The sequence below is a fragment of the Notamacropus eugenii genome, chromosome 3 (assembly GCF_028372415.1).
Source record: "Notamacropus eugenii isolate mMacEug1 chromosome 3, mMacEug1.pri_v2, whole genome shotgun sequence".
Lineage (NCBI taxonomy): Eukaryota > Metazoa > Chordata > Mammalia > Diprotodontia > Macropodidae > Notamacropus > Notamacropus eugenii.
In genome coordinates this window covers 74,311,293-74,326,327 of record NC_092874.1, presented here as the reverse complement: position 1 = coordinate 74,326,327, position 15,035 = coordinate 74,311,293, and the positions used below count along the sequence as shown (strand labels likewise).

Sequence of the window (15,035 nt, the reverse complement as noted above, 5' to 3'; positions counted from 1 at the left end):
ATTTTAACATCAAACTGAACAACTCGCTGTTCACTGAACCTAATCATGCCTTTCCTAACACCATGTATTTGCACAACTCTATTCCTGTGCCTAGAAAGTATTCCCTCATCCAGTTCCCTTTATCAATAAAATCACACATCTGGGACTTAAATGTAGAAAGATGCATCTCACTTGAAAAAATGATGCAATGATTGAATTCCCGGTTTGTGTCACTTCAACAAACCTTGTACCTACTTGTGTACTAGGCACTGGGCATAAAAAGAAACAGTCTTTGGCCCCAAGCAAATTCTATTTAATTAAACACATACAGAGATAAGTAAAATAATATGTTAGAAAGTCGAGAGTAAGTATGGTGTGATAGACTAAAGGGCTGACCTCTGAGTCAGGAAGACCTGGGTTCCAATCCTATCTGGCACATACTTGTTATGTCTTGATGAGTTGAGGTACTTACCTGATAATTATTTCCCTAAGCAACTTTCTAAAGCTAGAGACCAATTGCCTTTCTCCACTGAAAGAGAGGGTTTCTACCCTGGGAATTCAGTAACTGATGAAATCCCAAGTCTAAACTTCACACACACACACACACACACACACACACACACACACACACACACACACACACACACAGTGGAAATCAACGATGGCAAAGAAGTCATCAAAAAAAAAAATCTCAGGAATATTTGAGGAGAGAAAGAATACTATCAGAAGAAGTTATACCTGAGTCTGAAATGGCCTGTGCCAGTGTAGACCAGTAATTATTCTGCAATTCATAGTCTTAGAAAATTGTCTAGAACAATGAGCATATCAATGACTTGCCCCAGGTCACATAGTCATTGTCAGAGGAGTATTTTGAACTCAAATTTTCCTGGCCCAGAGGTCAGTTCTCTACCCATTATACTATGCTGCAAACTTGCATACATGTTCATACGTATGAATTCATTTACATATGACCTAAACAATGAGTAGCTCTGATTATAGTACATAATTTAATCCTTATCAAATTAAAGTTATTATTAAAATTAAAAATTACAATTATGAAATTAAAACAGAGGAGGGGAAAACAGAAAAATGTTCCCCAATCATATCAGCAAATATTTATGTATTAAATGTCTTCTAAATTCTAACTATGGGCTAAGTTCCAGTGTTACAGAAACAAAGGTGAATCAGTGTTCATCTTCAAAAGTTTGCATTTTAGTGGAGGAGACAGCATATCCATATACAAGGTATTCCAAAAAAAGTCTTAGTGTAGTTTTAAATTTCTAAGACATCTTGCCTGGTTCGTTAAAATGTAAGCTTCTTGTGGGCAAACACTTAAGTTGTACTGCCCATACTCTGATTTGAGTAGCAGTGCTGGTTCTCAGTAGCAGGGTAAAGTAGAGCAACAACACACCAGATCTTACAGCCACTGTAGAGTGGGAGCCCTGGTTTCTGGATAGAAAAGAGTGTTTATGGTCACTCACGGACCAGAGCAAAGGTCAGGAGAATAGTAAACACATCTATTCTTAGATCATACTACCTTGGAAAAACTAAAAGCTTACAGATCCCCAAAAATAGCTCCAAAAACAGATGCACAAAAAACTTGAAGCTTGGGAAAGTGCCCCCTTCACCTGGGAGCAGAGCCCAACTTTAATATGAAGTTAAAGTCAAGAATTAGGCTGGAAAAATGAGTCAACAACAACAATAACAACAAAAGATCCTGACCATAGGAAGTTACTGTGGTGACAGGGAAGAACAAAAGACAAATTCAGAAAAAAACAAAGAAAACTGCATATCCAAAGCCTCAAAGAAAAATATGAATTGGTCTCAAGCCTAAAAAGAATGCCTAGAAGAGCCTGAAAAGGATTTTAAAAATTGAATAAGAGAGGTAGAGTAGAGGAAAAGCTGGGAAAAGAAATTACAGTGATGCAAGAAAATAATGAAAAAAGAGTCATGAACTTGGTAAAGGAGATACACACACACAAAAATATGGAAGTATGTAATATCTTAAAAAAAAAAAAAATAAGCCAAATGGTAAAAGAGGAAAAAAAAATCCAATGAAGAAAATACTGCCATGTAAAGCAGAATTGGCCAAATGGAAAAAGATATACAAAAATTCATTAAAGAAAAGAACTCTTCCCATGGGGCAGCTAGGTGGCTCAGTTGATAACAGCACTAGCAACACTTGACATGTACTAGATGTGTTACTCTGGGCAAGTCACTTAATCTCAATTGCCTTGCCAAAACAAAACAAAAAACAAAAAAAAGTCCTGAAAAAGTAGAATTGGTCAAATGGAAAATGAAGTACAAAAAATGAAGAAAATCATTCCATAGACATTAAAACTGGGTAAATGGAAGATAATGATCCCATGAGACATCAAGAAGCATGAAAATAAAAAATCAAATTAATTTCAAAAATAGGAAAAAATGTAAAATATCTCTTTGGAAAACAATTGACCTGGAAAATAGATCAAAGAGAGATGATTTAAGGATTGCTGGACTACCTGAAAGCTGTGGTTTAAAAAAAAAAGCCTAGACATCATCTTTTAAGACATTATTGAGAAAAAACTGACCTGATAGAAATGGAAAGAACCCAGAAATCCCAAAATAAAAACCTTCAGAAATATGATAACCAAATTCCAGAGCTCTCAGGTCAAGGAGAAAATGTTGCAAACAGCCAGAAAGAAACAATTCAAATATCATAGAGCCACAGTTGGGATAATACAAGATTTAGCAGCTTCTTCATTAAAGGTCTGGAGGGCCAGGAATATGATTTTCCAAATGACAAAGGCTCTAGGGTTACAGCCAAGAATCACCTACTCAGCGAAACTCAGTATAATCCTCCAGGGGGAAAAAATGGATATTCAGTAAAGTAGAGAACTTTCATGCATTCCTGATGAGAAGACTAGAGCTGAATAGAAAATTTCACTTTCAAATACAAGACTCAAGAGAAAAATTTAAAAAAAGGTTAACAGAAAAAACGTATCAAAAGGGCTTCAATAAGGTTAAACTGTTTATATTTCTACATTGGATGATGATACTTTTAATTCCTAAGAACCTTCTCATTATTAGGGCAGTTAGAAGGAATATACATAGACAGAGTGCATGGTGTATATTGAATATGATGGGATGATTATCTATTAAAAACTAAGGGGTGAGAAAGAGGAATGCACTGGGGGAAAGGGAGAGGTAGCATGGGATGATAAATTATCTCACACAAAAGAGGTGGAAAACAGCTTTTACAGTGGAGGTGAAGATGGGGAAGTGGGGGAGAGATATATGAACCCTAGTGTCATTGAAATTGGCTCACAGAGGGAGTAACATATATTCTCACTTTGGTATAGAAATCTATCTTTCGAGTTGGAGAGGAAGAGGTCAGAGTGCTGATAGAAGACAGGGTGAATTGTGGGATGTGGTAGCAAAAAGCAAAATAACTTTGAGAATGCACAAGGTGAAGGGCGGGGAGAGAGAGAGAATAAATGGGGAAATATGAAAATACAGTTAATTATCATAACTATGTAAAAAAATTGCAGCAAGTTTCTCTGATAAATGCCTCATTTATCAAATATATAGAGAACTGAGTCAAATTTATAAAAAATAGATATGAGTCATCCCCCAAATGATAAATTATCAAAGGATATGATCAGACAGCTTTCAAAGAAAGTAAAGGTATCTATAGTCATATGAAAAAATGCTCTGTATCTCTATTGATTAAAGAAATGCAAATTTAATAAAACCTCTGAAGTACCACCCCACATTTATCAAATTGGCTATTATGACAGAAAAGGAAAATAACAAATGTTAGAGTTATTGTGGGAAAATTGAGACACGAATGGTAGAGTTAGGAACTCATTCAACCATTCTGTAGAGCAGTTTGGAACCACAGAGAGCTACAAAACCACATATATTCTCTAACCCAGCAACACCTCTGCTAGGTCTGTATCCCAAACAGATAAAACACCAAAAAGGAAGAAGACTTTTATGTACAAAAATATTTCTAGCAGGGGTTCCCATGCTGTCAAAGACTTGGAGGGGATGCCCATCAATGGGGAATGGCTGAACAAGTTGTGGTTTATGATTGTGATAGAATACTACTGTGCAATAAGAAATGGTGGACAGGATGATCTCAGAAAAACTTGGAGGGATTTACATAAACTGATACAAAGTAAAATGAGTAGAATCAGGCAAAAGGCAGATGACCAACTGTGAATGACTTAGATATTCTTAGCAATATGATAATCCAAGACAATTTCAAAAGACTTATGACGCTATCTACCTCCAGAGGAAAAAAACTGATGGAGTCTGAGTGCAGATTGAAGCATTCTATTTTGTACCATTTTGAGGTAGTGGTGGTCCTGTGTTTTCTTTTGCGACATGCATGTCTGCACATGTGCAATCTATATGAAATTGTTTGCCTTCTCAATGAGAGGGGAGGGGAAGAAAGACAAGAGAAAATTTGGAACTCAGAATAAAAAAAAATGTTAAAATTGTTTTTACATGTAGTGGGGGAAAATATTAAGTAAACAACATAATTTTAATTGTGATGAAATCAGAAGCCATATTGCAGAGGCTTAAGAAAAGAATGACAGCAAAGGAAATGGTTGGCTTTCTCAAATAGTTTGGTTGAGAAAGGGGAGTGTGATAATGGATGGTCACTAGTAGAGAAAGGAGGATCTAGAAAAGCTTTTCTATAATGTTGGAGACTTAGATATGTTTCTAAGCTACAGCTTCTGAAATAGTTGATAGAGAAAGACTGAATGAGATAGAGAAATCAAAGGAAAGAAAGAGACACAAATAGACAGTTAAGGCACATAATTTATTGGAGAGGAAATGAAATGGCATGGATTCGTACGTAAATATGAAGAAGTTGTCCTTGGTAAAGAGTAAACCTACCTCTTGGGTGGTGCAGCGGATAGAGCAGCGGGCTTGGAGTTAGGAAGATTCATCTTCATGAGTGCAAATCCAGCCTCAGACCCTTACTAGCTGTATGGCCCTGGGCAAGTCACTAAACTCTCCCTCCGTTTTCTCATCTGTAAAATGAGCTGGAGAAGGAAATGGCAAACCACTTCAGCATCTTTGCCAAGAAAACCCCCAGTGGGGTCAAAAAGAGACACAACTGAGAAATGACTGTACAACAAATTCATCAGAAAAAGGAGTAAATACAGAAATAGTGAGGGTTGAAGTCAAATTGTGGAATAAGGAAGAGAGGAGAAGATACCTTCAATTTTCTGTATAAAGTAGAAGGTCAGGTCCTAAGCTGAAAAGGCATGTGCATTTGTAGAAGTAGAGTGTTCTATTCTTCTTTTTCTATTTTAATGATAGAATTTGTCATTCTTTTGCTCTTATTAGCACTTTTGAAGATTTAATTTGTCACTAGTGTATAATTTCATGCAATGATTAAAAACAATCAGTACCCTTCAGCATTGGTTTGTAGCCTGTATTTAAAACCAGATTTATGCTGATATGGATTGGATTACATTCCACCCTCAGAGCTACTCTTTATTAAAGTGTTTTGCTTTCTGTTTTTTAACCACCTGGGCTCTGTACCTTTTCTGATGCCTTCTTCCCACTTTACTAGTCTTACTCTTCCCTTTGGAAATGATTAATGATGAGGGTAACCTTTTAAGTCCTAGAAAGCCTAAAGAATATTCCTCCTAAGAAAAGTACTTACCATACTACATGTATTTACAGGCTTTTTATTAAATCACCATTCTCAAAAACTTCCCTTTTTTTGTAATATTATCTATGAACAGTGACTACAGATCAATATTATTGGAGGGTTTATATTGCAAACATTCTGGATGTGTTTTGTGCTTTGAATGAGAGAAAACAAAAGAGCCAAGGAAAGGCATTTTTAAGATATGTAGGGAGTTTCAGAGTTTTTTGGGATGTACAAACTCAGCTTGCTCTTAAGCAGCTTCATTTCAGCAGATGACCAATTTTGAGTCACATACCTTGTCGTTGCCTTTATTAGTAAACTGTATTTTTCTTCAGATGTGAGTTTCCAAGTCAAAGATGCCACAATTCGTGATCTCTTTTCATCAGATTTCAGAGAACATTTGATGAGACTGCCTTAAAACTTCCGATTTAATAAGCATGAGGTATTATAGCAATGTAAATTATCTTTTGTACTTTAAACCTTACAAACATGGCCTTGTTTGTCAGTTTTTCAACTATGATGAATGTGTCCAATAAACTTGCCTATGGAAATAAAGAAGCCTGGTTGTTTATGAGGAGATTATTAAATAGATGAGTGTGGATTATCTTTTGTAGCTCCTAAAGTGAGGAAAAAAGACCCAATAACATTGCCAATTTAACTTTCATTTCCATCTTCCAATAGCAGGACTGTTTAGAATGCATATAAGTTAATTGAATATTTAATAAATACGACTCAATTTTTTTTTTTTACTCATGACAAAAAGAGTGAACTCCATATACTCCAAAATGGTTCTGTTTGGAAGATTATTAAAAATGAAGGGAAAGAATTTGAATGAGATATATCAGTACTGAATAACACTGCAAGAGATTTGAGCATCTCTATTCTCCCCCTTAAGAGGTAGCTCATATTTCTATGAGTGCATATATATCTTTATGAAAGGAGAAAGAAAACTCATTTTGGTTGAATTGACAAGTTAGATTTTTTGTTATTAACAGGTTTGGCAAACATCGAAAAGATGACAAGATTGAGAAATCGGGTAAAATAAAAGTACAGGAAGCCCTTACTTCAGAAGAGGAGAGAATACGAATGAAGCAAGAACAGGAGAGGTAGATTAAAGCATTTGATTAAACCTCTTTAGAGGGAGGTTTTTTTGTTGTTTTCTTCTTTAAAAAAACACACACACACGAGGTATTTGCCTTCAAACAAATTTCATATATGCCTCTGCTGCCTGATGATTCAAATATTGATGCTTGTAGAATCAGCATAATGTCAAGAAAGACAGAAATACTGAATTCACCTGAGGAATCAAAGACAGTTTGGGTACCTCTCTTCAAGATCTTTTACACAGAAGGTAATAGTAGCTAGTAGTTGTGTGAGCAAATCTGAACAATTCAATGGATTATGAATTCTAGACAATTTTAAAATCCACAAAAATGCTGTAAACTTCACCTAAGTAATAGAAAAGAATAGTTGATTACATACCTTTTTATAGGACTTGATTTTTTAAAGGAATTTTTACTAAATTTTATATTTCAAAATGTTTTACATTTTAATTTATACATTTTAAGTTTTAAATACTTTACATTTAAAAATGTTAATTTATAAAGAAATTATAACATATCATTCTTGTTCACCCTTCCACCTCTGTTGCCTTTTAAATCTAGTTTTTTTAAAATTACCTGTATCTCAATCTTTTGTCTGTATTGCTATTTTCTACTTAAAAAATTCTATGTTTTCCCTATTAATATTAGTAGCCAGGTATATTATAATTCATTTTTCAATATCTTTAAAGTTATAATACTAAAGAAATTGAAATTATTTCTTTAAAGTGTCTCTAAATAGATGCCTTCAAACATTCTCAGTGATTCCAGACTTTCCCGTGGTAGTAATATGGAAATAAGAAGCTCTGTTCTGGGCATATTTCCATGTGGGTGGGAGTGTTTTCAACCTTCTTTTTAAAGAAGCGTGGGGAAATTAAATAGCATAAATATTAAATACCATCTTTCTTCTAGAAGTTTCAGGCTGCTCTGTTTTTATTTTTTATTCTTTGTAATGCCTCTCAGAATAGGACAGAGAGCAACTACATCCCATTTTAAAAAGAGAAATGCTGATAGCTTGAATCAGAGCTAGTTAGCATATAACAAAGCCAAGACTAGCCCTAAGATCAAGGTAGTATCTGCATGACTCATTTTGGGAAGAACAATGAGAAATTCATTACCTTGAAGTGAGAGCCATAATATAAACATCTAAATTCAGTAAGCATTTATGAAATACCTACTCTAGGTCAGGCAATGTACTAGGTGCTGGGAAATAAAAAAAATAGTCCCTACCTTCAGGGATATCACATTCAACTGGGCAAATCAGTAAACATCTATTAAACACCTACTATGTGCCTGGCACTGTGCTAAATGCTGGGAATATAAAAAATGAGGCAAAAGTTAGTCCTTGCCCATAACGAACTTACAATCTAACATGTAGCCAGATAAGTAAATACAAAACAAGTAAGTTAGGGTGAGGTGATAAAAAGAGCAGTAATGACTGGGAATGAGAAAAGACTTAAGAGACAGGGCAGAAAACATTCTAGGCATGTAGAGGAAAGATACAATCTCTTGTATGACAACATTCAGTTAGTTAAGAAGTATGTTTTAAATTCTTACTGTGCTAAGCACCAGGGATATGAAAAAATGAAAAAAAAAGTCTCTGATTTCAAAGCTCACATTCTAGTGGGAGACAACATGAAAATAACTATGTAAATGCACATACACGTACATGTATACACACACCCATACATACACAGTGCAAGTGGACAATAATCACGAGGGGAGAGGGAGACTAGTAAATGTCCCTTGAGTACAGGAAGACAGGAAATAATCCAGAATGTAGATTTCACAAAACAACATAGTTAAGATTGTTTGTAGTAGAGGTGGGAACAGATTATTTAAGAGACCTTTAAAAACCAATGAGAGAAGAGTTTGAATTTTATCCTAGAAGACCTAGGGGGCCACTGAAACATCTTAAGAAGAGCAGTGACATTGACATATTAGTATTGGGAACATTACGGTTGTAGTTGTATGGAAGATTGATTCAAGAAGGAGAGACAAGAAACATAGTTAACAACCTATAGCAATAGCCCAGGAGGGAGAATATATTAATTAGAGGTGGGGGCATTTAAGTCTGTTACTTCCTTGTCTCAAATTTCAGAAGGATTTGAATAGAAATTTGTCTTGTTAAACAACCTAATAACCTTTGCATTATATTGAAGTTACACATGATGATCAGTCCTATTTTGCAGATGGAGAAAATGAAATATGCAACATTTAAATATCTTATGAGTTATATATACAGGGCTTGGATTTATAATCTGAGTCTCTATGGATTTTACTGGTTTTTTCCAACTTTCTAATCGTGAGCCATTTTGTGTTTCCTTTCTTATACCAATAGACTCCCCATATGCATACCTACCTCCTCATAATTTTCAGTTTATATATAGCAGTATTTTATTGACTTAAACTAGAGATTTCTATCCTGAAGAGAATGACATTTTCCATAGCACATGCAAAAAATGTATCTGTGATTGCCTAAGCATGTATTCTTGGTGTATGCAAGTTTGGAATTGTCAGCATATCGTTTGGGAAGAATGCAATCTGATCCCAACGGAGAAGCAGTAGAAAGAAGTGATGTCCACTCCCCAGTCTTGACAACTATATGAAAAGGGGAACTCTTCTAAACTATACCATTATTTACCCTTTTGATATATTACCTCATTTCTTTTCATAAAGGCTGTACTTCAGTATAGTTTTAGCATTTTAATCAAAAGTTTTAAAATATTTTTGGAGAACAGAGTAAAATATTTCCACCCAACTATGGTTTCTACCTCATGGCTATAGCTGTAACATTTATTGGTCTGCAATATGGTTCATTTCATCTCTCTTTGGCTAGTAATCTCTAGCTTGGCACCTCTAATGATGCAATACTTCCGGGAACTCTATTGGTCATAATGAATCTATGTGTAAAAAGCTTAGGATCAAAATCCTTGAGGGGTCAGAGAACAAATGAGTGGTCCATTAAAAAATCAATTATGCCCATAATTTAAGAATTATTATACTTTGACTTTGTATTTAAATAATATTTTACAAGAATATTTTCTCTAAACTCTCATAGATTGTATAAGATAGATCATCTAAATAATGTATGGGACTTTATCACTTATTGAACCAGGTAATAATATTATTAGTATTTATTATGTTTTAATTTCTTTAATACTTTAAACCTTAGCTTAAATGTACTCATCTCTCTGCTGTGATGTTGACTTGAATTAATTTTGCTGCATCTGAGATGGAATCTACACTCTTTTTTAATGAATGACTGAGGAAAACTAAGTTGGTTGGTATAAGAACTAAAATTAGACTGCTATTTTCCAGTCCATGAGCTATTCTTGTTTTAATACTGATTACCAGTGAATTGAATCCAATTTCTTGATTCATTATTATAGTTTTCTATGATTTTGTATATTATTTTTGCAGAGTTTATTTATTTTTTTACTTTTTCCTATTGTATGGGTTATGATGGCCTCTGAAACTTTCATCATCTGGTGACCAGTCTACTGGCTTTGTACCTCTTCATGATTAGTGGAACTGGTCTTCAGAAACTCTCAGTTTGCTCCTAGAGCCAAACTAAGGAGTTTTCTGGAATGATAGAAAACTGTTACAACTTTTCCTCTGCTGCAATAACATCAAAGAAGTCACTTTCGTGACATCATGAGGCACCAGAGTAGAGCTTTGGTGGAGACTTCCAGTATGTTAAGGAGAAAGTTTGGGGAGGACATGAACAAGAACCACACAAGATGATCTACACCAATGGAGGGAACTCCAAAGTTGATGAGATTTCAGATCATTTGAGTATTCAAGTTAAAAATTTACAAAAAATCCCAAATCTGAACAATTCATATATAGATAGATAGATCTCTCTTGAATTCTCTTTCACCATTCTTCTCTCCCCTCTGTGTATGTGTATACATATATATGTATATATATATATATATATATATATATATATATATATATATATATATATATATAATATAATATACAGATATATACATTTTTAGGTGGGAGGAATAGAGTGAGACAAAGAGAAAAAAAGAGACAGAGACAGAAAGACAAAGAGAAAAAAAGAGACAGAGACAGAAAGACAAAGAGCGCAAGATCTCATTTGCTCTGTCTTCTACAAATCCCTTTTCCATCTATGCCCTGATAGAGTCACTTTTGTTGTTTCTTGTGTAGTCAGGGTGTGTTTCTGATTCTCCTGTGTTCACTTTTCTATTTCTCTTATTTGTCTTTTTAATGCTACAGTCATTTTCTATGACATTGGGAGCCCATATCACATGTAGTCAACCCTCTGATGCTGAAGATAGGTTGTTTTGAGTTTTCTTGTTTTGTTTTTGCCATTATGAATAAATCAACAATGACAATTCTTTGTCTTGATAGGTCTTTATTCTTTTTTTAATAACCTCCTTAGGGTATAGTTCTCATAAAAGGCTCACTGGGTCATAAGATATGATCATTTTTATAACTTGTGTATTCAGTTTGTGTGTGCTTCAGAAAATATTGCCAAGACATCCACCAACAGTGTAATAGAGTACCTGCCACTAATAGTTCTGAAGAGTTGTCCCTAGAGGCTTGGCATAGGAGAGTGATGGTTAGGCTTAGAATCATGAAGAACCAGGCTCAACTCATAAGCTGTGTGATGTTAGCACAAGTCACTTATCCTCTCCTATCTGTAAAATGGGGATAAAAGCATATGACTCATAGGATTGTTGTGAGTATCAGAAGTAATTAATGAATATAAAGTACTTTCCAAACCCTAAAGCATTATGTAAATGCCAGGTTATCACTGTCATTAATAAGCTTCCAATCCAACATGATTTGTCTCTAATAAAACTCCTCAAGTCTGGATTGCCTTATAAACCTTGAAAAGCTGAGACGACTTCTAATGTAATTGAATACATTGTCTCTTTTACAATGGGAATTCCAAAATTTACCTTCCTCTTACATATAATGCCTAGATTTTCTACCTACTCCATTGGTATTGTTTTGGCAGAGCTATGATTCCCACCTTCTGATTCAACTGGATTTTCATATTTTAGAACCATGTCCCAGGATCATTTACATGGACCTCTAAAGCCCCTTCTAGCTCTCAGTTGTTTATAAGATTTGATACAGAACAAATGGTTTAGATTGGAAACGTGTTTCAGGGAATATTTATCTGATCAGTAGATTTTACCTCCTGTCAACTTTTCCTACTGCTTCTATGATGTTGAATTCCCATTCAAATATTTGAATGTATCACCAACACAAGAAATTCAGTTTAGATCTTGTATCTGAAAGGATCTGCATTTTTTTTAAGGAATTCTACACAGGCATCTAAGTGATAATTCTCACTGTGATAACAGCCTTTGTTTGCTTAGGAGGAAAAACCAAAGGGATTATTAGTTGAGCTCCAGCCTTTCTGTTGTTTGATATTTGTTGGTATTCCACAGAGGCAGGATGTATGGAGTAGTCAATACATTGATGAAAAGTTGTTAATAAATAAGATCATTCCTTCTAGTTGACTAATGCAAAACCTCACTCCACTACAAATTTCAGCAATGTTCAGTGATTTTCCAAAATGCTATTTTATAAATACAGAAATTAGAGGTTGATAGACTAAGATATTGCAGATACAACAGAATCTAAGATTTTCATTGTTAAAAGCCAACGCCGGATGATAATGCAACTTAATTTTTTTTTGCAAAAGATTTGTTAATAAAGAGGAAGCCTAGATACTGTTTAACCTATGTGGCATTCCACAATCTGAAAAAAAGAATAATTTTTGTCTTATTAGCTTAACATACTCATGTCATCTTACTCCATACAACTTTCCTCAAGATATCCTTGGGGCATTTTTCCTGATACATTAATGTTCAGCAAAGATACCTTTTAAAGATAACCATAATCAAGTTCCATTGTCTTAAGGCTTCCCCACCAAGTGTCTTTACTACTGTGTGACACTACAGCTTTGAATGGGAGGGTACTTGGTATGTAATTCAGTAATTAAAAAACCCTTTTTTTCCATCTCTGTGGAGTTAGATCTCTCTGTAGTCAAGAGTTTCACATTTCATGCCCTTCCTAAGGGTTTGAGGACTCATACCTCATAGTCATAATAAACTTCTTTTCATCTTTTTCTAGTGGCTCTAGAGCTAAGAGCCATTTGTTGGAAAAGCAAAAATCCTAATGAATAGAAATGTTATAAGAACAGAAGTCTTGTGTTTTCTCTTCATCATGCATCATCCATTTTAATTAGAGGAAAGGGTGGTGAACACTGTGACAAGAGCCTGGAATTAAAATCATTAATTGATGTCAAGCTGAAGAGAGACTGTTAGCATGAATTTAGTGACAGCAGGAAAGAAATTAACCTTATTGCTTTATTTAGTATATTACATTATTTTGTGTATTATTTTCCATGCAGGTTCAAGGCAATTTCATTATCATAATGGAAGGGACAAATACTTGGCAAAAAAAAAAAAAAAAGGAAATGTGTGAATATTTATTTCATAGCAATTAAGCTCAAATGATAAATTCTTTAATAACTAAAAAAAACAGATAAAATGTTCCAAATTTTATCACTTCCAAATTCAACATATATGAAAGTTAAGGAAGTGGTACATAATGCAGATGAGAGAGTTTGGTTGGTATTGCTGGTAGAAATTACTTAAACCAGTTTTCTTTTCCAGAAGGGAATGTTCATTCAGCTAAGTTTAATGTGGAAATTTGACCTAAGGAAAATGGGGGTATATATAATTCTTAGCAGCTCCCTTGCTGTTAAGAAAGATGAGGGACTCCAATATTGTAGAGATATTTTGTGACAGGAATGGGGAGGGAGTCACAATAAAAGAATACAGAGGGTGTCATCTTGCAATGCTGACCATATGGAACCATTAAAGGATCAGCTGGAGTTTGGGTTGGACAGTTGGGATACTCTCTTAATATCTTTAAAGAGTTCCCATTAGAGACCATAGTATTTTTATTAGAAGACCTACAATTTTTCTCCCCTGGGCCAAATATTTGCTTCCTTATGAAGAATTAGAATGTATATTATGCAAACACAAAACTGTTGGATATATCACTCTTTCCACCATTTATAATAGGTATTTTCATGTATAACAAAAAATAATAGCAGCTATTTTTTCTGTGCTTTCATTCCTTTCACCTAAGAATTGCTACTAAAATTAAGTAAGTCCACAAAACACCTTCCTTGTTTTTGCGACCTCCTTCCTGCTACGGCTGTTAGAGCAAGAAACTTCATTAATGCAAATTTCTAAAATGGACTTTAAAGAAGACATTAGCTGAGCTTAGCAACCACATGCTTTAGCCTTTTGCAATAAGAATGCTACTTTTGTGATTTCATTTATGCTACACTTTTAAGGTTCTGATGTTTTCATTATATGTGTGGGCCACAGGGGGGAAAGCGCTGACAGCTTTCATAACTTTTGGCATAAAACACATTGGTGGCTATGAGATAAGCAGTTAAAAATGTAATTTCTTATATTAGTGGTGCTTAGAGGGGAAACCAATGGTTTTTAAGAGGCACAATAGAGGTGGCTGTTATGTTTATTGGGTCTTATGTGTAGTTGCTTTTAGTAATAATGAACAGATGTTGGTAAAAGAGATTAAAGATATGGGCTTTATGAGTATTACCTTATATTCTACTCCTGTCACTGAGCAATTTCTTCAAGGAATTGATTCAAGTTATATAATATATATTTATTCCAGTGCATATTGTCTTTCTGTAATTGGGGACTGAAGTGTCTCGAAATCTGGAATCCCATCAGTAATAAAATGGAAATGAAATATAGTAGAAATTGGGGAGGACTATTTAGGCCCATGCTTCCTTTGAGGATGATTCTTTCATAGCAGTTTACACAGGTACACTCAAATAATTTTCTTTTTAATAAACTGAATGTTACAGACATCATGTCTTATGTGCAGACTGTGCGCACTCATTTTTAAACCAACTGACACCTTCTCTTACAGTAGCAAGCACTGATTGGAGCCTAATAAATCAGCAACATATACACTCCTCTATTCTCTCAAATTCAGACTTTCCATTCAGACTCCTTACCAAAGTGTCCTTCCGAAGGACTGAGATGTTGTCAGGAACTGGTACAAATGCTCAGTCACTCCAGTTATTATGGTTGGTTAGCTATTTCTTTGCTAATGATCAGCAGGGCTATAGTTAAGTGGGTTGTCACCTAAGTGGACATAATTAGGCTTCAAATTAACACACTATTGAGTTGAAAAGTTGAACTCATGCCTCTCGATGTGCTCCCCTTTCTGGATGAAAACAGTCATAAAGACTGCAT

General features: G+C 34.6%; 1 protein-coding gene across 19 annotated transcripts in view; it reads left to right on the top strand.

Moving 5' to 3' along the window:
• Positions 1 to 15,035, top strand: part of PARD3 (par-3 family cell polarity regulator) — a 728,954-nt gene that overhangs the window by 536,576 nt on the left and 177,343 nt on the right. For 12 of the 19 annotated variants that reach the window (XM_072651995.1, XM_072651989.1, XM_072651985.1 and 9 more), the window contains one exon: positions 6,631 to 6,741. The exons of the other annotated variants lie outside the window; for them this stretch is intronic. In XM_072651995.1, coding sequence (XP_072508096.1) covers positions 6,631 to 6,741 — 111 coding nt within the window. The remainder of the gene's footprint in view (positions 1 to 6,630; positions 6,742 to 15,035) is intronic. 19 annotated transcript variants of the gene reach the window in all.